The sequence below is a fragment of the Puma concolor genome, chromosome B1 (genome assembly GCF_028749965.1).
Source record: "Puma concolor isolate L17-30 chromosome B1, mPumCon1.1.hap2, whole genome shotgun sequence".
NCBI classification, from domain to species: Eukaryota; Metazoa; Chordata; class Mammalia; order Carnivora; family Felidae; genus Puma; species Puma concolor.
This window is the reverse complement of record NC_141670.1, coordinates 83,030,403-83,055,090: the sequence shown is the minus strand read 5'-3', so window position 1 is coordinate 83,055,090 and position 24,688 is coordinate 83,030,403. Positions and strand designations below refer to the sequence as shown.

Genomic DNA, 24,688 nt, shown 5'->3' with positions numbered 1-24,688 from the left:
TTGCAGGGCAGAAAAAACATGCCATAACATACCCTGACGTCTAGACAGCACGACTGATGGATTTATGTCAGGATGACAATACCTGCTGGTTGTTCAGATGCACTTCATCAAAGGAAATGCAGTGTTTTTCCATGAACACAAAGTGAAGGTCTGCATGGCACTACTTGCTGCCAACCTGTTCACCTTGGGTTAGATTTATTTCTTTCAAAACATCCTCACATATCAAGATAGAAAGACGATTGCATTCACTTTCCATTGATATTTCAATTAAGTGGAATTTATTAAGGAAAGAGAGACGTGAACCAGTATACTACTAATGCTGTTGATGATTAGCATTATTCCCAGGAAAACAATCTCTAGTTGTGAAACAAAATGCAGATGAGATCATTTCTTTACAGGATGACACTAAGACATTAAAATTGTTTTTACAAAAGCAAGAATGTATGAAATATATTTTACAAGATCAACAGAAAAATTTTTATTAGTTTGATCTCTTAAAATGCAAATGACCCTGATAAAACTGATTCTTATCCTTACCAGTCTTTTTAGTGTAGTGAGAACAAATATCATCTCTTTTCTCAAATGCTGATTTTGATGGTAAGAACATTTGAGGATCTTTGGGTTCAAAGAGGAAAACACAAAGAAATGTAAAACCTGAGAGAGTTTAGGCACTGAAAACAAATCTCTAGGTTTATAATCTGGCCCACAATTCTAAAGTAGTAACTTTGGTAGAAGTGTTAACTTCCAGAATTAAGCTTCATTATCGGATCACGGGCTTTTCCATTCTCGTTCAAAATTTTGAAACCTTATTAATTTGTTTAGACTATTCGTATGCAATGTGATGTTCCTCATTTTCTCTTTAAAATAAAGAACTTAGATCAGATTGAACAGATAAAATATTTTTCAATCTCCATCCTCACTTAGGATAAATGTCCAAAGCAAATGCTTTTACTTACTCTTCATTTTTGTAGACAAAACAAAGAATAACTATGGTATATTTATGAGTTTCCGAATATAAGAGGTGACCTATTGTTAAAAAACTAGAGCTAATTACATCATTTTCTTTTGTTTTAATAATGTCAAAGATTTAACAAAGAGTCACTGTTGTTACAGTGAGTGGTTGGTCCTTGGAAGGTAAATTTAAGATTATAGTTAAATAATTGAATTTAAAGCATGTAACAATTATACCAACTATTTCAACACACGTGGATATTATATAGCTTGTAGGCTAGAGTAAAGTATACTTAAGACATACGGTGTGGTAATCACTTAGATTAAGGGTTGGCAGACTACAGACCAAATCTGGCCCACTGCCTATTTTTATAAATAAAGTTTTATTGGCACACAGCCACAACATTTATTCACATATTATCTGTGGCTCCTTTTGTGCTACAACAGTGGAATTGAGTAGTTGTCACAGAGACCCGATATGCCCCACAAAACCTTAAATATTTACTATTTGGACCAGTAAGAAAAAGTTGGCTGACCCCAAATTAGATGGTCAATTAGTTATTCTCAGTACACTCCTCTCTACGAGGTTATGTTGCATTAAATCTTTGAAGACTACTAGACTATCATTTATACAATATCTTAACAAAATTAGGGCTGTCTTTAAAGAGTTAATATATTTGTCTAAATGCACATTTTAGTCCTATCAAAAAAATCCTAATTTTCTTATGATTCGTATTTCCTGGAGTTTTACATTTTTTAGGACACCATTAACAAGAACTGTTTTTGCAAGTTCTATATATGGGACTGGTAAAAAGAAAATCTAGATGCTTTTGATTGCATTCTGCAACTTCCTCCTCTAAATGACTTATGTTGAATTTCCATCTATCATTGGCACACCTGGGACTTGTATACATCTCTCAAATCCCACCTGCATTCTTGACCCCCTAGACATACTGCTGCTTTCTACCATTAACAGTGCAACATTGTCTATGTATATAACTCCATCCTTCTGCTCCATACAAAATAGCAGAAGAACATTCTTTATGAGTTACATCCTTTATTATAAGATTAATCACCTTACACTACCATTATCTTTCCATATAGACCATAAGCTCCTAGAAGACAGGGACCATACTGATGTCATCTTCCTATATTCCAGCCTTCTACATCATTTACTCTACAAAACTGATATTTTTGTCTAAAAAGTGTACTTGTAGAATTATCTTCCTTTGCACATGATTAGCAGATGAAATATGTATTAAAATAAGGGTGACAATTTAATTTGTCATCCGAACTGGTATACTTTTGAGAGTAAAAGTCTCTTGATTTTACTAGAACATAAATGAGAAATGCATCCAAGCAAACTAGGACAAATAGTCACCCTACATTTTATAACTTTAAAGTGATGGGGCGCCTGGGTGGCTCAGTCGGTTAAGTGTCCGACTTTGGCTCAGGTCATGATGTTGCAGCCCATGAGTTCGAGGCCTGTGTTGGGCTTTGCGCTGACAGCTCAGAGCCTGGAGCCTGCTTCAGATTCTGTATCTCCCTCTCTTTCTGCCCTCTCCCACTCACACTCTGTCTCTCTCTATCAAAAATAAATAAACATTCAAAAAATTATAATTTTAAAGTGACAAAATGTACTTAACTATACCACATCTGATCATTAACTATGATCAGACATAAAAATGATCTTGATCATGGCAACAAAATGACTGAAAGCAAACATGTTTTAAAAATTGAGAGAATATCCATTAGCTTTAACTTAGCATATCTTGTGCCTGATGAAGCAGCACAGTGGCCAAACCTCCTTCTTCTGCTCTCCTACTTACCTGCTATCTTCTCCTTTCAGTCTTCAAGAAAAGCAGGAAGAGCAGGTGGTTGTCATTACCAATAAAAGAAAAAGAGAAAAAAATAGGAGTAAGAAGGGAGCTGATCCAGGCTTGTGTCAGAATTAGGAAGCAATATCTTGCACAAGCCATCGTGTTTCCTTTTCGTTTTTTAATCACTGTTTCTTAAAGAAAAAACATAATTGGGCATGCATCAACGTTGCAATAAGCTTCACTTACATGGTAAAACTCGAGCACATGTTAAATTATGCAGTTCGCTATATCCAGCCAGGACTTTCCAGTCCACCCAAAGTTTCCAGTAAAGTTCTGTTTGACCTTTGTATAAAAGACCACCTTTACTAGGTGACTTATTTTTGCTGCCCTCTTGGGTGGTCGAATGAGGCAGATTTCCGTGTTGAACAACATACAACCTTCTTTTTGCCAACTGAACATTACACTGGGATGTGGCTTGGAGGAACAGTTTCTCAATACTATAAACAACGGCTTTCTTGGAACAGCTTGTTGCTGAAGCATAAAGAGAGGTTACTCTTGGTTTAGCCTTGAGTAGCATATGAATTGGTTAAGGAAGTAAGTGTGGCTGACCCACCAAATTACAGTGGCCATAATATAATTAAGTTCAGTATCCTCCCTGGAGGCTGTAAGAAGTATTATTATGACACCAAACTTAAAGAAAAGGAATTTTTTAAGAGCCAGGAAATTAGTGAGAAGCAGTCTTTGGGGAAATGTTGCAAGGCTTAAAAAAAAATCAGTAGAAACAACATAAAAGTTGTTCAAGGAAAAAGGCTGGTTAAAATGCAGAATTCTGTTATCTGTGATCCTGAGTGCATTTAATGTATCTTTTAAAAGAGTAGGAGGTCTTGGGATTAAAGATGCTATTGGAGTTAGGATGGGGAAAAAATAGGGAATTAAAGATGTATTCAAAATAGTGAAAACAAAGTAAAACTAGGAAATGTTCTTAAAAGAAAGCATTTGCTCTCTGCTTATCCAAATTAAGTGGTGCTTAAAAATAAAATTTCTAATAACAACTTAGACTAGTAAGTTATAGACTTCATATAGATTATGAAAAGGCCATTAAAGATGTAAATGACTCTGAGTAGAAAGAAGGGGACAGAGGATTGAGACTGTAGAGCTGTTTATGGGCTTGTCAGAAGGCCACAGCATTCTAGGCAAAGCAGCTTGGGTGGTTATCAGAGCTTCCCAAAGTCTTTAGTCCGGCCTCAACAGTCACAGGGACAAAAAGTTTCTCAGAGTATGTGTGAAAGCATAAACACTGAAAAGAAAGATGCTTAGTCTGGATTTCTTTCCAAATCATTGTTGTTCAAGGTATTATTCTTTGTTTCTTAGGCTCCATGACAGATTGGCTTAAAATAAGCGATCAAGTCGCCAGGGCAAGGGTGATCTATTCTTTGGTAACATACCACAGTTTTGTCGTTCTGTGTAATTGTTATATTTAGACAGTCCCCTCGTCATTCCTTGGTGACAACTGAATAATATAGCAGATAATCCTACTTATGTCTCCTTCGATATCCTAATAATATTGCCTTCATGTGTCCTGCCCAGAGACATTGCAATAAACATTGCTTTCATAAAAAAAGAGTGCTTTGACGTAGAGAAGAAGGACTGCCACTCGGTGTAAAGTGTGACCCTTCAGATGATGCTGGCCAAACAAATCAAGGGGCCGGATATAGTATCTGGCAAAGCCATCTTTATACAGCCAGTCTTCTGCATACCTTTAGTTTAGAGAAGAGGATGCGCCTTTGAAATTCCACTACCTTCCAGCGTTGATACAGAATACACATCCATTTAATCCTTGCAATAGTCCTATAATCGGGCATTGTTATTCTTATTTTATAGATAAAAAAAACTCATGTTCAGAAGAGTTAAGTTAACTTCTGAATGATAAATGTCTAGTAACCGGCAGAACTATGATTCAGATTCATGCGGTCTTACCCCAGTAATTATGCACAGTTCATCTAGTAACCATTCAGAATCCAATCTATGAACATTTGAAAACAATTTTGTTCCAGAATCAGCACTGATATCCAATGGGGCTGTCTTCTGTGACCATTACATAATAAACTAATAGAAAGTTAGCTCATCAAGTTCCTGCTCAAGGCAGCTTCTGTTTCCAAGTGGGGGTCAACCTTGGACTAACTTGTTGAAGCAGAAAAAGTAGCTACATTTGATTTGGCCTTGAGCAATATGAATTGTAAAGGAAGCCATATGTGGCTTGCCAGAAGAGCCCCAGTTTGATACTGGTTGACAGAGTGCCCTTCTGTAGAATTAATTATCGATTCTTTTTGAAGTTGTACGCAGCCAACAGGTGTAAATGCATTATTCATGCAGGTCTTAGGGAAAAGTTTCACCTGTGGTGAGATAAGCCTTTCCTATCCTGGGTGAGTGGGAAGTTTGATTTTTCTGCCAAAATAAATTGAGAGTCTAAATATTAGAACTTATGGGGAAGGGTTAGGCCCTTCTAATGTATTTGAAGAAGCCTGCGTTTCCTTCATTCTTTTGTTTTCCTAAGTCTCTTTTATACTCCAAAAGACACATATCACGGGGTGCATGTTAAGTGTCCAAGAAACGATGTAAAGTGGTATATATTAATTCTGCCAGATGAAACCCTGCGAGAATGGGAAGTGAGGAAATGCATCATCTAAGAAGTTACATGCAAAAATGGAAGGGTTGAGAATTCATTCTCATACACACAAATCTCAATTCTCTCGTGCCTCAAATTCTGTGTAAGATGTAATTACCTGTAAATTGAATGTGGATAAAGGATATGATGTTTTATGGGTTTAAAGTGGGAGCACCAAAAACTCTAACTATAAATGTCATCAGAGCACTCATTCTCCATGAAGTTTGGGGTGGCATAAATGTCATCTAATGCCCATGCCATACCAATAGGCAGATGACTTTTGGGAGCTGATTTTAGATACTGAATCCATTTCAGTGACAGATGAATACCTTCCAAAGAGTTTGGGTCGCAAAAATGAAAAAAATCTTTTCACAGTATGCCGGATTGGGCCATACAATTGTCTCAGCCCATAGTGTTTAAGCTACACCTGCACATATGCAGTTTGAAAAGATAGTTTGACTTCAGAAAGCTTTTCTTAATGTATTTTATTTCACCCAGGAGGTGTTCTCTATAACAAACAGGAAACCTCACTAAATATAACCCAAAGTTTAAGCAATGGAAAGGCACATAGATGATGTCGTACATTATAAATATTTTTTGTACTTGCTAGTTTATTTCTAAGGAAATTATGAGAATGACATCATAATGATGACTGACTTTTATTAGTGTTTGTGCTCTGAAGCTCTAGACAAGTAGTTATAAGAAAAAACAAACTGTCTAGTGTTACTCCCTAATACTTTGCTTTATGTCTTCTAGTGACATTATCCTAGGAAGTGACTCTAGGACTACAATATTATCATTAGTTGCCTTTTACGCATTTATCCTGAAGAACAACAATGTCGTAAAGCACAAACTTTTCCTAAACTGCATAATGGGAAATAATTACCTTTTATTTTTGTCTGAACTACTGCATCACTTTGTCTCCAGCTCGAAAAAAAATTTTAGGCTAATATTTTATTGTATATGTTAGCAATATGCTCCTTTGTTCTACCAATACCGAGGGGAAGTCATACCTTTTCTAGATAAATCCTTTTAAACGACTTATTTGATAAAATAAAGTCTTAAAAGAGTATAGTATAAACATATACACAATACATGAGATAGAGCTATAGGGTTTATAGTTTTCTATTCATATACTCAACAATAGTTGAGGGCCTATGAGGTATCAGTCATTGAGCTGAGTGCTGGGGTACAGTCAAAAAATAGTGAGACTTGACTTACATTGAAGATGTCTTTATGGTGTAGGGGCACTGGTAGGTACAGTCAACACCAAATGATATGACAGTGGTGTGGTATGCTAGCAATATGCAGAAAGCACTAAGTAGGAGAGGCCTGTTCAACTCTGGAGTCTGAGAGTAAATATTTTGCAGAAGAGCTGGATCTGGGTCTTTAAAGATCAGTGGATTCCTCCAGAGCAACTAAATAGGGATGGTCTTCTAAGCAGAGGAAGGATCCAAGTGTAAAGCCATCAGGATATGAAAGCCTAGGGGGCATGGAAGTTGCCTGGCTGAAATGGCAAGAACATGAGATCAAACAGCAGAAGTTAAGGCTGGAGAAAAAGGTTAGAGCTGTCTTGTGATGGGTTGGTCTTGTGTTCCCTATTAAATAATTTGGACTCATTCCTTAGGTGGTGAGAGTCAGAAAGTTTTGTTATTGTTTTAAGGGGGCCGCGTAAAAGGATCAGATAGGTTTTTCACAAACCTGTGTGAAAGAAGTAGGGTAAGGCTGTTCTAACCATCTGACAGTAAATAGAAAAAAAAAAAAAAAACTCTCATAGCCAAAGAAGAAAAATGAGTTGTCCTTTATCCTGTCCATGCTTTTCTTAACTCCATTTTGACTTATATCAGAAAATTAAAGGAAACTTCAAAGGAAATTTACCTTCATCTGTGTTTCAACCAGTGCAGTGGTTAGATGCTGAAGTCACTCCAGCATTGATAAGGGCAGTTCTGTCTCAGGCCATTTCCTTCTTCTAGACTATTCTGGAATGACATGTGATATTATACAAAATAATATTCAATATTCATTGTACATTTGAGATTTCTCTAGACAATCTTACATGTATCTGTGATAGTCTGCTCTTTATCACATGTTGAGAAGATTGCCAGTTTTCCAAGAAAAGAAGTAATTTCCTTTATCATTTTTATAGCAATAAAAGGTAGGCTTCCAGATACCTGGATTTCTAATATTCACATGAACATGACCCTACATTTTGGTTATAAATGTAAGGAAAAAAATCCTTTAAAGGTTTTATATAATGCGTATTAATTTTGATAGGTAATTTTTTTTAATATTTATTTATTTTTGGGAGAGCACAAGAAGGGGAGGGGAAGACAGAAAGGGACAAAGGATCCGAAGTGAGCTCTGTGCTGACAGGATTGACAGCAGCGAGCCCGATGTGGAACTTGAACTCACAAACCTAGAGATCATGACTTGAGCCAAAGTCGGACACTTAACAGACTGAGCCACCCAGGAGCCCCTTGATAGGTAATTTCACATTGCCTGAGTCCCTGATTCCCACAATCCAGGCTTATAGGTGGAACATAAAAGGCAATATATTTTGTGTCCGTAAATATTTTTAAAGGAGAAGAACAAAGCAGTTTGTTGATATTGCTGATATTTATGTCCATAATTTGGGTGATGAGTTGCTATTTCTAGAATTTGACTTTTTTAACCATATGATGAGTTTTTTTAATGTTTATTTATTTTTGAGAGAGAGAGCATGAGCGAGGGAGGGACAGAGAGAGGGGACAGAGAACCCAAAGCAGGCTCTGCGCTGTCAGCGCAAAGCCCAACGCAACGTGGGGCTCCAACCCACAAACTGTGAGATCATGACCTGAGCCGAAGTCTGACACTCAACTGACTGAGCCAGCCAGGTGCCCCTAACCATATGATGATTCTTGAAATATCTATATAGTTTTGTGTTAATGTATTTGTGTTTATGTTTTCTTTTTTAATATTCACACATCACATATAAATACAAACATAAGTATCCTTATTTATATAATTGAATGAGCCTATGTAGATTTAGATTTCATATATAAGAAAGCCTTTATAAATTGGTTCCTTTGTTTGATTTCAAATAATTACAAATATACAGTAAAACAGGCAGCTTTACTGCAAATGTCACACATGAGAAAACTAAGTGCCATTATCAGTGCCCCTTTCAAGGCCCTCACCCCTAAAGTCACTCATCACACACACCATCAAATGAGGGGGAAAAAATCAAACATTTTATCTAACTGTAGTTTTCCACTTGAAACCATGAAAATGGAGAAAATAGTTTTCCCTATCAAAAATGAAAAACTTATTAGTGCTTAGGAGGAATAATTGAATTATCCTTTCTTCTGAAGCTGACCTTATACTTTTTTGGGGGTAGTGTCTTAGCTTGGGGTTATAGCTCTGGCAGAATAATCAATGAATGAATAAATGATTGTTCATCCCTGGTAATAATCTCAAACTTCCAATCCTTCCTTACATTTAAGGATAGCATTCCTGGGCCCTCTGTCATGTACGTGAACTACAAGTCCATCCCTCTGCTCTCTAGCTTGAGGAAGAAAAGAGCTGATTGGTGAGCACCTAATATGTGCCAGCTAGTAACCGAGTTAACAGTTACCGAGTGTTAGTAACTGTGAACCTTTCTTTTGTATATTTTTCATTAAAAAAGCAATCTTGTAAAGTAGAAGTTATAATTCATTTGCAGTACAAAAAAACCCTGAAGCTCAAGGGTATTGTATTACTTTCCCAGAGTCAAACAGCCTGTAAGTCACAAGGCAAGGATTCAAGCCCAGCTCTCATATTGAAGAACCCACATTTGTTCCACTCCATTAACATGTGCCCTCAGATACCAAGCACTCTCACAGCCAGAGAGCAAAGATGGGAGAGAATATATATAGTCTTTTTCTCTTCCCTTGCATCTCTCTTTTCCCAAAGAATCATACTCAGTAAAGCTTCTTTCTGGAAGATGGTATTTTTCTTTCCTTGGAATTTTCTTCCCTCTCAATCTCTGGCCGCCTAAAGTCCCAGCATGAATGTACATCTTTGGAGAGGCCTTCTCTGACCCCCAGGTCTAAATTAAATTCCCTCTGATATGCTTTCCCATAATACCCTCTTCTTTTATGTTATAACCCTTTTCAAAATTCAATTATGTATTTATTTGAGGGCTCACTTGTTTCAAGTCTCTTTCCGCAACTAGAATACAGTAGCCCCAGCCATCGGGTACAATAACAGTGGCTGATTTCTATTGACTGCCACTGGTGTGTCGGGATCCATCCTATACTCTCTCCTTAACTACTTCTGGACAACCTATGAGATAGGAAATGCCCCTGTTTGGAAGGTGATTAAATGGAGACACAGAGAGGCCAAGTAACTTTTCCACATCAAAAAGCTAACAAGTGAAGGAGCCAGGTTCCAAACCCAGGCAATCTAAACCCCTGAGCCCATGCTTGTAAACATAAATGCATAGGAATTTGATGCACAGTGACACGGAAGCACCTGGCTTGCCATATTTACCCCTGATGATTGAGTGGAGTGCTGGGAATCTGAGAGCAAGGGATGTGCAGTAAGCAAAGGTAAATGGTAATGACATTACAGGTGTTGCAGAGAATGGATGTTTTATAAATACTTCATTTGATTTAGAACCAGGACCCTTTGTCTGCATGGTGAATCTGTGCATTAAAATGGGAATCATTTGTGTGCCATCAGTTTTGTTCAAATTGCTACATATGCTGAATTATAAACATTAGAAAACTCTAGTGTGTCTTTCACTCTTTGGCTCTTCCCTCAGGTTAACTAAGAACACAATCTCATGAAATTTGAATATCAGAAGTTCCCCAAATTCTGCCTTTTGGCCCCAAATTATAGCATCCCTAGATATATAAAGTAAGTTTTCCATAATATTAAGAATTATAAGAAACAGAGCTTCCTTTGCATTGAAAACTGTCCTACTGTGACACTTCCATGGAAAAGGTGAACAGCCAGACATTGTCATCCTTATAATTAATCTTCATGTATTTGAGGCAAGGTATGTGTACTCAGAGTTTTTTCTTTCTGCTTTTTTTAAGTTTATGTATTTATTTTGAGAGAGTGAGCATGAGCAAGGGAGGGGCAGAGAGAGAGGGAGAGAGAGAATCCCAAGCAGGCTCTGCATCATCAGGTGCTAAGCCCAATGCGGAGCTTGATCTCATGAACCGTGAGATCATGACCTGAGTCAAAATCAAGAGTTGGATGCTTAATCATGTGAGCCACCCAGGCGCCCCTGTTTCTTTCTGAATTTAAGAAATCCAAGCCCTCCCTTTTATCTTTCTTTATAAATTCCATGGGACACCTGGGTGGCTCAGATAGTTAAGCGTCCCACTTCAGCTCAGGTCATGATCTTGCAGTTTGTGAGTTCGAGCCCCATATCAGGCTCTATGCTGACAGCTCAGTCTGAAGCTTACTTCGGATTCTGTGTCTCCCTCCCTCTCTGCCCCTCCCTGCTCACATTCTGTCTCTATCTCTCTCTCAAAAATAAATAATAAAACATTAAAAAAAATGTTAAAGATGCAAAGAATTTGATTTTGCTATTTTATTAATTGCAAGTTTAATTGACATACAAATCCTGTAAATACAAACCCTAATAGAAATAATTTTTAAAGTACCATAATTTTTATATGACCTTGAAGCTGCCGTAATATATTGCATAACTTTTCAAGAGAAGTCACATAGAGGAAACCTCATATTTTCTTAAATTTATTAGTGCTCCTTGGTGGTCTAAATGGTTTGGGTTTTCTTTTTTAAAGGTTTCTTTTCAAAGCAATAATCTTACTTAATTGTTTAATGTTTGTTCTCATATAAGTCAATTTGAGTTCTTAGAGTAACAATAGGAAATATATAATGGCAAAGAGCAGTGAAACATGGCTACGAAACTCAAGTATACTAGTGTTATATTTCTATATAATGATGTGAAGATAATGCTTTTAGCTGCATGACCACCATATTAGCCACACATCATAAACAACAAATTTGATAAAAGCAAGAGGTCAAATTCATTAAAAACAATTTTGTACTCTTTGCTGTAGTTAAGCATTTATTTTCAGTATTGTCATTTTCTTCATTGAAAGGACACTGAATCTCTTTTTTCCGACAGGAGAAAAAAGACTTTTCAAACCAGAAAGGTATAGATCAGATGAAACTCTCAAGGAAACATACCTTATAGTTCTAGGTTTAATGTTTAAAACAGAATGGTCAGACATTATGCCTCAAATATTTTAGTTTTAAGGATGGTAAGTGAAATCCTACTAGTCTATTTTATTTCATTAGTTTTCTAATTAAAAATTTTGTATTCCTAATAATTCCATAAAAATTTACTTTTATTCTTACAAATATTAGAATTATTAACCTTCATAAGACCCTTATTAATAAACTATGAAAAAATATGTTTCTTTATTATAGACAAAGTCATTCTTTTTTTTTTTTAATTTACATCCAACGTATTTAGCATATAGTGCAACAATGATTTCAGGAGTAATCCCCTTACCCATTTAGCCCATCCCCCCTCCCACAATCCCTCCAGTAACCCTCTGTTTGTTCTCCATACTTAAGATAGACCAAGTCATTCTAAGAAAGATATTTCCAAGCTGCATGATGATAATAGAAGGACATCTTCTTTTTCCTACTCGTTTAAGTAAAATAAATTTGAGGGGTTTGTAGAAATTACTAACTAGCCTTGCCCAATATTTATCAACTTAATAATTTTAAAAAAATAATATACTTTAAGAATGATCCTGTGGGGGCACCTGGGTGGCTCAGTCAGTGAAGCATCCAACTTCAGCTGAAGTCATGATCTCATAGTTCGTGACTTCGAGCCCCGCATCGGGCTCTGTGCTGACAGCTCGGAGCCTGGAGCCTGCTTCAGATTCTGTGTCTCCCTCTCTCTCTGCCCATCCCCTGCTCACACTCTGTCTCTCTCTCTCAAAAGTAAACATTTAAAGAAATTAAAAAAGAAAAACAAAAGAGTGATCTTATGAAGGAAATTCTTGAGAGAGTAAAAGGTGGAAAAATTGAAATTCCTCAAATATAAATATTTCCTTTATTCTGTAACATCACCTAATTTGTGGGGGTATGTATATTTTTGAATGGATGTACATTGTCTCACACATTTTTGAATAATCTTAAATTCTTCCTTAGTTTATAATTAATATCCAAATTTGAATCTAAATTCAGTATCTTTTATTCATATAAAAGTATTATATTACTCAATATTGCTCTGAGGTCATTTTCACGGTTGTTTGTCAATATCAAGAATGCATATTTTTTTATCATAAATCTTAGAAGGGCATTTGTAGATAGAGTTTATTTTTGGTAGAGAGGAAGGATCATTGTGATCTGTATTGGTATCCTGAGAGAACACTCAAATGTTGGGGTTGATTTGTTTACTAAAGAAATTACTTTAGGGGCGCCCGGGTGGCTCAGTCAGTTGAGTGTCTGACTCTTGATTTTGACTCAGGTCATGATCTCAGGGTCATGTGATCGAGCCCCACATTGGGCTCCTGGGCTCCAGGAGAGCCTGCTTGAGATTCTCTCTCCCTTTCCCTTTGTCCCTCCCTGACTGGCACACATGCACAGGCACGCATTCTCTCTCTCTCAAATAAAAAAAAAAAAAAAAAAAAAAAAAGAAAAGAAAATATATTACATCACGGTTAACTTGACACTATATGTATTTTTTTAACTAAAATAATAATAATAATAATGTTCCTATGGTGGCCAAGTATGTATATTTCAACTCTAAGATACATTCACATTACCTCCAGTCTTGCAAATCATTTATAAATAAGCCATTGGGAACAGATACCATCTAAATCTTCTGAAGAGATGTGGAATGATCTTTATCAAAACTATGTGGTGAGCCTGGTGCTAAATAGAAGTATAAATGTGCCTCTCCATGCCTGCAATTTTCTGAAGTCTGAAAGTTCTCTGAATGATATGGAGCAAGACAATACTTCCTGTGCATATTTTAAATGTACTCCTCACCTGGTGAAAATTTAAGACTACACATGCTGTATTTCAAAATTACATTCCCTTCCAAAATCTTACTATTTTACAGGTCAGTTGAATTTGAGGATGGCTCCGACCTCTCTATTGACTGTAATCGCTATCTTATATTCAACTAGCATGTTGGACTGTGCAAAGTGATTTCACATTCTTTGATTATCTGAGCAACCTTACGAGAGGGCAGAAAGATAATTTACTAAGAAGTTTTCACTTGCTCTGTTAAATAACCAAGTAACCCCTTTGAAAGGATTCTTGAGTGTTCTGCCCTGTTTCTTGGTGGTATGTTAGCTTTTGTGTATGTCTCATTTAAAAACAGGTGAGAAATACCACCTCCCTCATGTTTAAATAATGATTTATTTAGTTATTTTAACCCCCCACTTAACTTACAAAAATATTTGGGTGCTTAACATTGAGAAGGACAGGTATATTAAAATTTTTAAGCAGGAGAAAAAAGAAAGGAGCACAACAGTAATGGAGAGAAAGAATAAAAGAGGTTTGAAGGAGAATAGAAATATTCTACAATGGCAGTCATGGGCTTACAAAAGCTAATTGTGTTCATCTCATCACATACCCGTCAGTGACATCAAGTTGCCAGTTTGAAATTGGCCATGGTGAGAGTACTTATACCATGGACATATACACAAATCAGGAATTTCTTTTTACAGATAGTTTATCAGCCCATTGCCCTAAAACCTAAATTAATTTTTGTGTTAAAATAACTGAGATATAACCTTCATTTTATTCCCTCACAAAACTTTGGAAATGTAAGTAGAGCTGTTTAAATAATGCCTCAAGCCATGAACAGAAAATACAATCTATCCATTGTTTGTTCATTTCTTCACTTAGGAAATAGTTGGTGGGGCAATGTAACATAATAGTTCACATTATTTGTTCTCCAATCACAGACAATCTCTGCTTTGCCACTTCTTGTTGTGCATTTTGGACAATTTACTCAAATCCCCTATGCCTCTGTGTCCTTCTCCAGAAAATAAAGACAATGATAGAATAGTATTAAACTCTAGAGTTCTTATAAAGTTTCAACAAGATAATGCTTGCAAATTGCTTAGCATGGTCTCAGGCACATAATAAGAATTCAATACATGTTACCTTCTATAACAAGGCTTCCACTGTAGATGAGATCCTTTGTAAGAAACCAGAAATACCAAGATGAGATCCCTGCCTTCAAGAAGCTTACAGTCTAGTGGAGAATTGTTCTGGTTCCTAATTTACAAATCTGGCATTTTGCTGTGTCTAACAAGGTAGCTGCCCAATATTTTATCTGTTTACAGTTCGATCTAGAAATGTGTACATTTTCAAATCTAAGGTCTAACAAGTATTAAATCTCTAGGCTGTAATAGCAAAGCTTAGTATAGCTCCAAATTTTTTTAAAATTATCATTTGTATTCATTTTTAATTCCCATGAATATTACAGTTTTTGCCAAACTCTTGTTAATTTATTTTCATGCAGCCTAAACACACAGCATAAGAGCTGTGCTTTCTCTAAATGTTTACAACATCTCTATAAATTTTCCTTTTTCTAAAAAGCATTTAGGGCTAGGATTTTGTTTTTGAGAAGAATTTATACTTTTTGTAGTTTTATTATTTTTCTATTATTTCAAATAGATGCTTCACACAATTTAATTTTATTGAAGTACTTCTTTTTCTTTTAGAAAAGTTGTTTTGGAAAACTGAACTTTGGAATACCACAGATACCATTATCCTTTGACACATATTAAGACAAATGGTCCCTAGTGTTCAAGCCATTCCCTGGCATCATGTTGGATTTCTTGAGCAGCGTATATTACCAGTTCTACAGCAGTTCACGACTGCCAGGACAAAATAAAAGGTCCAAGTCCATCCACTATCTAATATGCCATACTGTATCAAATATCATGGTTAAAATAGGTAAAAAGCTTAGGGAAAAATAGAAATATGAAACACCATTCCATCTGACAGATGTAAAGTTTATATAAAATCATGTACATCCATAATAAAATATTATGACCATAATAGTTTTTAAGTATATAATTGAGCATTTTTATACGTTTTTCCCTGTAGGTGTGAGACAGCAAAAGAATATTAGTATTTGGACTAAGAAGCAACCGGGAAGCCGGATTTCTAGAAAAGAACCATTTCTAGTATCTTTCCTCTGTGTAGGTCATAACTTAAACCCAGCATGACTGATTTATTTTGTTTATGTTTAAAAAGAGTGGGGAAGAGAATTGTTGAGGAAAGTTAGTGGTCTAGGGGCGCCTGGGTGGCGCAGTCGGTTAAGCGTCCGACTTCAGCCAGGTCACGATCTCGCGGTCCGTGAGTTCGAGCCCCGCGTCGGGCTCTGGGCTGATTGATGGCTCAGAGCCTGGAGCCTGTTTCCGATTCTGTGTCTCCCTCTCTCTGCCCCTCCCCCTTCATGCTCTGTCTCTCTCTGTCCCAAAAATAAATAAACGTTGAAAAAAAAAAATTAAAAAAAAAAAAAGAAAGTTAGTGGTCTAGTGGTTTCCATCCAGAATAGCTCCCATTTGTACTTTTTTAGTCTGTTTTTGCATTCGCTTCAGAAGACAAAATGTACCATCCTAAGCATAGATGCAACACGGACCAATTGCTACATAACAGAAATCATACACCTCACAAAACACTTCCTAAAAACTCTGAATTGCTGGGTAACCTCCAGCAGCTCTCCAACTTCATTTGAAACAGGACAGACTGTTTTCTTTGTCAGGGGAGTGTGGCAGAGATGCGCTTGGGTTCTGCAAGCATTTGAGAATTGTATATAATTTCTTGGAGAACTAGAACAGTGAGTAAATACGATTAAGCAGAAATGAGGCTTCAAAGAGACAAGACAGTGCCTCAAAGAGCATCCAGTTATCATGAAACCAAGAGAATAATTGGAATGAGTTAAGGACATACCTAAAAGAAAAGCCAAATCTGGGGAAAAAATAGAGGAAATTTTAAAGAAAAGGAGCAAACTAGTGCCATAAGTGATAGTTCCTCAGCACGTTCTGGCTAGTTTCATCCCCAGAGAACAATGAAAGTGAGGAAAGCCAAAAGAGTGAATAATAAAATGACACGATATTTTATAAAAATGTGAATTTCCAAGTAAGATTTGCATGACTGGAAGACTACCAAATTTTTCCTGACTACTCTCTAACTTCAGATTTTCAATAGAGTTGATCATGATCTGCTTCTCCCCAGCAAGGAGGATGGGCTAAAGAACTGCCCAGATTTTTTCTGGAGTGTTTTCTGACACCAAATGAGAAAGTTTTTTCCTCATACTAACCAATCATCCCAACACCAACTGGGTGTCCGACGATTCACTTCAATTCTGATGCTAGCTATCTGGAATTAGCCCAGACAGTACTGATTAAGGGCTTTGTCCCACAAGACTTCCTCCACTTCAGGTACCAGTTGCAAATAGGGTGCCTAGGCTGCCCACATTTCTGCCCAGCTGACTATAAATTCAGAGGTTCCCATTAGCCTCCCCTCAGGCTTAATAACTTACAGAACTAAAAAAATTGCTTTACTTACTATTGCTGGTTTATTATAAAGTCTACAACTCAGGAAAAGCCAGACGGGAGAGATTCATATGGCAACGTATGGGGGAGGGAGATGTGGAGCTTCCTGCCACCCTCCCAGCACCTCAATATGTTGACCAACCCAGAGGCTATCTAAACCCTGTTGTTTAAGGTTTTTATGGAGAATTTATTATAGATGACTGATCAAATCATTAGGTGTGATGATTAGATCCTGTGTGGTGGTGTTTGAACTCAATTTCATCTCTCTCCCTTCCCTGGAGGTTGGAGGTTGGGGTGGGGGTTGGGGGTTGGTACGGTTGGGCTGAAGGTTCCAATCTGCTAATCATGTTTTTGGTTCCTCTGGCTACCAGTCCTCATCCTGAAGCTATCTAAGAGCCTGCCAAGAATCCCTTCATTAGCATAGACTCAGGTAAGGTTGGCAGGGTTTATTGTGAATAACAAAAGACACCCCTGCCTACCCTTCCCATAAGCTAACTCAGGGTCCTCAGGGAATTGATTCCTCTTATAAGACCAAGTTAGACTTTTGAAACTACTGAAAAGCAATGCTTCTCATCTTTTCCAGGAGTTGTGAAGAAATTAACACTTTACAGTATGTTTCAAAACTTATGAACAAAACAAAACAATAGTTCTAGTGAGCTTAAAATCCTCTAGTTAGTAGAAAAGGTTTGTCTACATTTTATTTTTACCTTCTTTGCATCCTGTGATTAATACAGCAGTTTTGCTCTTGACTGAGTTCATATATGCCCGCATGTTACCAGGTGGTCTTCCCCTTCTCTTCCTCCTCCTCAACTGTGAAAGGTGTTCTCACTTCATTTTGAAGGGTGTTGGTTGTTCTTTCATTATTAACAGCTAAGAGAGAGTGCTTGCTGTGATAAACCTTTCCTTAAGTATCTCTGTGAACTTGTACATGAACTTCATTTGTCTTCTCATTCAGGATGCTCCCAGTAGGGCACGGCCAAGATGAGTCAGGTCATAAGTACTTTCGATCCTTTTTTAAAAACTGATTAAAATAGCCATGTAGTAGGCAGAATAATGGCCCTCCCCAAAAGGTGTCCTTGTCCTAATCCCTAGAATATGTTACTTTACACACAAAAGGGAATTAAGGTTGCAACAGAATTGAATTGCTAAATGGCACATAGGGAGATTATCCCAGATTACCTGGGTGGGCTCAGTGTCATCACAAATTCGTAAAAGTGTAAGAGGGAGTAGAGGATGTCTGCATGGTGCCATAGGAGAAAGATACATCCCTTTAACTGGTTTTTGAAGATGGAGAAAGGAGGAGACAAACAAAGGAATGCCAGATGACTTCTAGAAGCTGGAAAGGAAAAGGAAATGGAGTATCCCCTAGAGGTTCCAGAAGGAAGCACAGCCCTACGGACACATTTATTTTAGCCCAGTGAGACCCATGTTGGATTCTAACTTACAGATTTAAGATCATAGATTTGTGTTGTTTCAAGCCACTCAGTTAGTGGTAATTTTTTTACAGCAGCAATGAAAAGTGAATACTTCTGGCATTGTGTTTGAATGAACAATTCTCAAACTAACCTATTTCTCATTTCTGAGCTGCAAAAGGTTCTAGTCTAAAAGAAGCAAAGGAGGGGCCCGTGTTGGTTTCCAAGTTCTCTTGTTCCTTTCCTGGTGTGCACCAACAAAATGTAGACATGTGAATAACAAGTAAAAAGGGAGCTGGGATGATCAGCCTTGTAATAAAAGTATATATTTATAGGGAATTAAAAATAGCATCAGTCTATCCCTATGTTAATTCTCAGAAACTTCTTCATTATTAAGAGAACACGAATTCTACCAGAGGTCCTCATTCATACCTATGTCATGGGCATAAAATAAATTGGAAGATGGTCTTACTATTTGCAGAAACTCTACCTAATATTCTTCAGGTAATTTAGATATCATAAAACCAAGCTTTTTTCTTTTCCTTTCCAAGTTTTAGAGTGGAGAAACCTGAGATGCTAATATACTAATTAGCCTGTGTGTCCAAAGTTACCCAGAATATGTATTTATTCCCTTTAATACTCGTTTTTTTGGGCCATGCACATTTATAATAGTGTAACAGTGTTTAACTGTCTCCTTTGCACCCCAAAATCAGCATCACAAAGAAGTATGGTGGGAGTGAAACAGCTAAAAACTTACCTTGTTATCTGACTTTGTTATCTGCTTTCATGTATACTGTAAGCTTCCAAAGGACAGAGATTGGTTCTTATTGGTCGTCTAGTCTTGTCCCTAGTGCCAAGTACAATGCCTAACACATAGTAGGTATTCAATGAATATTTGTTGAATGAATGTTAAATACAGACTTTTTTTTAACAAAGATTATACATAACAAGGCATATCTTGAACTTAGCACTGCATTATTTGGTTTAATTTACATTTCATTGCTTTCTCAATACCATAAGGCCATTCTGTAGGCTACCAAGCTTGAAGCTAGTCACTTGCCAAAGAGTCACTAAGAAAAACTGTGCAGAAGTGAGAAATGGTGCTTCTAGTTCAGTGTTACCCAGTCTTGTTTCCTAAAATATACAACCCTGAGAAAGGTTAAGGCAAATTTTAAAGATAGAAATCAGAAAAAATTAACTTTAACCACATTGAAAGTATGAAGGGACTGTTTTTCTTAAAAATCAATGAGAGACCATGCCCACCATTTCTCTTAAAAAAGAAAAAAAGGGGTGCCTGGGTGGCTCAGTCAGTTAAGCATCTGACTTTGGCTCAGGTCATGATCTCGTGGTTTGTGAGTTTGAGCCCCACATTGGGCTCCACACTAATAGTGCTTGGGATTCTGTGTCCCTCTCTCCCTCTCTGCCCCTTCCCCACTTGCGTGCATACACATTTTCTCTCTCAAAATAAACTTTTTCTAAACAAAAGAAAAGAAAAAGTACTTTCTATTATAATCATTTTATCATTACCTTTCTTTTTCCAGTAGATACTTCCCTTTTCTTCAAAGAAGAGGAATATTAGTCAACTGGTTAGAACTTTGATGTGTTCATCAGGGAAGAGTGTCCCAAAACTATAGGACTAGATCTGATCTTGTATTTACATTAAAGTCGTCAATACTCTCTGTTTGGAGTTTTTGTCTCTTTTCTGTTGACCCTGTGAAATTGCTCTGAAAGCTGAACGATACCTAGAATGGCAGTTGACTACTCATTTAAAGTCTCTAGGAGAATTTTATGATTTACTCTGAAACATGGGTCAATCTCAAGGTTTTCAAGTATACAGGGACGTTATTTTCAAATCATTCACCTACCTGTGCTTGGTGAGGGGCTGTCCCAAAGTCGGTGCAGTTTGAGAAGGCTGAACAAAGGGGAAGGAAGTTCCCAATGGTAGCCTAGGATGCTTGGATGAAAAGTTTTCTGCAGTTAACTTTAACAAAACAAAAAAGGACATTACGCAAACAGAGGGAACACTGAAGTGTTCTTTATAAATTACTCGGAGACCATTTCTAGCATTCTAGCAGTGGTGTATGTTCCTGGAAGTGCGCACATAGTGAAATGTGCACATAAAGCATTCGGTATTAATAATGAAGTACAAAGTATAATGTGAACGTTTTGATAAATCACTGCTTTTCACATGAGTCAGGTTAAGCATTTTGGACCTTGGCGAATGTTTTCAAAAGTATAAGGTTAGAAGTCAATGTGTTTTTGAAAGGAATGGCTTCCTAGACCGCGACTCTTCCATTTGCCATTCTATTCATTGTTTTTCTCCCTTTTTAGCCAGTTTGGCTGAACTAATCACTAGAGGTTCATTCTCCCCAGATGCTCACTAGAAACAACTTGATAATTTGACATTTCCGGAAGGAGTGCATGATTTTTAATTCCATAAAGCGACACATAATTGAGAGGAGAAGATGGGGAGTAGTAAGAAGAGAGTCAGTAACATGCACACAAGGGCTTCCCCCTGAGCCTGGACAGCTGGTCTGCGGGTCTGCCCTGCCTCCAGGCTCCAGCGCTCAGGATCTCAGGATAGGCAGTTTCCTGGTGAAGACTATCATTGAAGCCTCCCATGTCCGGTGGTGTTTCTGGCCTTTTGGCCTCAAATAGACCCTGCCTCAAAATTAAACCTTTCATGCCCAATCAACATATTTCTCCATATATAGATCTTGAAAAATCACCCAGACCTCAAAGATAGGTTTGCATTTGTGAGGAAAATCATGATGTGTTGGTAACATACTTTAAACAGATGATCTAATTCTGATGGCCAATTCAAGGTAAATTTTGGCCTGTCGATACTTTAATCTCCTGACGGTGGTGGTATACACCCCCTCTTCCCAATCTCTGAACATTTAGGAGCCATGTTATGCTACATAGTTTACAAAGCTAATTTTGAGATACACTAGCATATTTATATCATACATTAAATTTTTTTATCAGTATCGTTAAGAGAGTATTTCTCTGAAATAACTTAAGAGTAGTTAGTCATGTGTCTAAGAGCCAACCAGATCACTACCTGGAAGCTGACTTTAAAATACGAAATCATAGGGGCGCCTGGGTGGCTCGGTCAGTTGGGCTTCCGACTTCGACTCAGGTCATGATCTTACAGTCCGTGAGTTTGAGCCCCGCGTCAGGCTCTGCTGACAGCTCGGAGCCTGGAGCCTGTTTCAGATTCTGTGTCTCCCTCTCTCTCTGCCCCTCCCCTGCTCATGCTCTGTCTCTGTCTGTCTCAAAAATAAATAAAAAAATAAAATAAAATAAAAAATAAAAATAAATAAATAAAATACGAAATCATATGTAATATAATTAAACAAATGTAAATCCTACATCCTAAAAACTTCAGAATTACTGACTTTTAAAAAAAATTGCTTTCTTTTCATTTATTTTCTTGTAATTCAAATGTCTCATTACGTTTCTATATTTGGCACCTTAACAAATGCCAGTGATGCCCCCACATTCATTTATGTGACAGGTGAATCTCTAAAGTGAACAATTACCTTCTGTCACTTGTGGATTTGTTTAAATCTCTTTCCCTATCTCTCTATAGTGCATGAATTCTACATTCCTAATTCCTGAAAAGGAGTGAGTACAGTTCTAAGCCATGTTGCTATCCAACTCAAATTGTATCTCAGATGATTTGATTAAAAACTATAAAAGAACTGCTTTCAGCAAAAGCTCCTTATAGTGGAACGCAAATATTTGTGAAGTGGGTATAAAGTACTTACCCTGCACTTCAGCTTTAAAGTGAAATACATTCGGAAGAGGAATTAATCACAAACTAAATCCCACCCCTCAGCTTTCTTATACATCCATCAAAGAGATTTAAATGTGCTTTTCTACAATCAATTCTTAGTCATGCATCCCAGCTTTCAACATCTCATAAGAAGAGATATTTGCTTAATGAAGTTAAGCAACATCAAATCAATACTAAAATCACTCTAAGAAAAAAAATCACTCTAAGATCATCTGAAAAATAGAGGCTCATTTTCATTCATCACAGTCATTAGATCCATCCCCTTCAATGAGATTGTTTTGATTAAAATTAATATTAAGCATATTGTAGCTTACAAATGAAGAGGTTGGCTTTTTTGACATTTCAATTATGCTTTGGTAGTTCTGGAATATTTGCATCCATTTTCTTTTTTTTTTTTTCAACGTTTATTTATTTTTGGGACAGAGAGAGACAGAGCATGAATGGGGGAGGGGCAGAGAGAGAGGGAGACACAGAATCGGAAACAGGCTCCAGGCTCTGAGCCATCAGCCCAGAGCCTGACGCGGGGCTCGAACTCACGGACCGCGAGATCGTGACCTGGCTGAAATCGGACGCTTAACCGACTGCGCCACCCAGGCGCCCCTGCATCAACTTTCTTATTTATACACTCTTAAAAGTGTTTCCACTTTGGATGGCATCTCTCGGAAAGCAGTTTTTCTCTAATCCAAGAGATAAATCAAACAATGGTTATTAAAAGTGAGCTTTTATACCTACAACTTAAAAAAAAATTTAATGTTTATTTATTTTTGAGAGACAGAGAGAGAGAGACAGAGCATGAATGGGGGAGGGGCAGAGAGAGAGGGAAGGACAGAACCCAAGGCAGGCTCCAGTCCCTGAGCTGTCAGTGCAGAGCTGGATGCGGGGCTCGAACCCACAAACCACTAGATCATGACCTGAGCTGAGGTCGGACACTCAGCCCACTGAGCCATCCACTACACCCCGCCCCATGCCCACAACTTTAAATTCTTCAGTCCATGTAGAATCCCACCACACACAGCTCTGTGCTTCCGTAGTAACACATGGTCTTCTGGGGGAGAAGAGCAAAAGAGTGCTTCCATTACCAAGCATAAACTTGTGAAGAAGTTGTAGTGTTCGAGACTTATTTCCCTCCTGTAAGATTTCCAAGGGGTAACTTCTAGCTGTTTGCCTCAGGAGACGAGACAGGTATTGAAGTAGCGGGGGTAAGGTGATGTCCTAGCAGTTGCTTCATTTCAGTTTCTGTGTCGTATTCTTCACCAGTTTAGATAATGCCTCAGACTACAGAGAAAGCCCTCACTGGCTTACTAGAATTTGAACTTTTAAGTCTCTGATCTAGATAATTTCAGATACTATAATTTCATTATAGAAATTCCGGGACCACTTGTGGGATAAAGCAAATGCTAAGACCATATTGAGTTTCATCAAGCTGAATTAGCAGGAAAATAAAGATAAAATGCCTTTCTATTTAAGAACATAATGATGTTTTAATTGTTACAGCATTTGGCATGCCTAATGTATACAATCCTTGACATTCATGTAATAACAAAGAAAGTTGTTTGGGATCTTTTTTTTTTTTTTTTATTTCCTAGTGTCCCCTTTCCTCTCTAGCATTTCTCCCACCCCCGTCCCAGCCCTGGTGTTTAGCTCCCCTCCCGTTTCTCCATCCTTCTGTAAAGAAAAGCTCGATGCTGTGAAAGGGTACGTGTAAAAATACCTCCTTCCTCTGTAGATAGGCCAAGGCTGCTTATTACCTAGTTATGATGAACAGACCACCATCGTTGTGACAAGTGATGTAGATGCCTCCAGGGTAAAACAAAGGTTTACATATTACACAAGCAATTTAACTGTTTTCTAAACATATTGCCAAGACAGTGGGAGTTGGCAGCCCACACTGTGTTTTAGGTTTGGGAGACTTGGATTAGAAGTGACTGCTGATTATGAACCTTTTTTATTTGTCTTCTATGAGCTACAAGCAACCTAGTAACCCAGCAAAGAATCACAACAGTTAAACTTGTCCTCCTAGCTTCCCAAGATTGCATACACAAATCACTGGACAAGAGTGGTGTAGGGGTCTTGTGCATAGAGAGCCACACAAGACAACTGTCTTGTTCTAACCCTTAAAGAGTTCCGCAGGGTGAAATGTTTCATGATCTTTTTTTGTGCAGTGGGCAAGGAAGAAAAGAGTTTGGGCAAAGATTATCCAGAAGAAAAGAAAGAGACTCTTTTGGGGTTCCAGTTGAAACACAATAAAGAACATAATTAACTTCACAATTCTTTGTGTTTTTCATTTGACTGCAGGGAGGAGATGAAAGAGGTCTGCTAAGCCTCGCATTCCATCCCAATTACAAGAAAAATGGAAAGCTGTATGTGTCTTATACCACCAACCAAGAACGGTGGGCTATCGGGCCTCATGACCACATTCTTCGAGTTGTGGAATACACAGTATCCAGGTATCACTCACTACAATGCACTGAGGCATAAATATTTTTCAATCTTATCTT

General features: G+C 37.5%; 1 protein-coding gene across 1 annotated transcript in view; it reads left to right on the top strand.

The window, feature by feature from the left end:
• Window positions 1-24,688, top strand: part of HHIP (hedgehog interacting protein) — a 97,097-nt gene that overhangs the window by 34,654 nt on the left and 37,755 nt on the right. Inside the window, exon 5 of the mRNA XM_025921773.2 lies at window positions 24,486-24,637. Within this exon, the coding sequence (XP_025777558.1) occupies window positions 24,486-24,637 (152 nt within the window). The remainder of the gene's footprint in view (window positions 1-24,485; window positions 24,638-24,688) is intronic.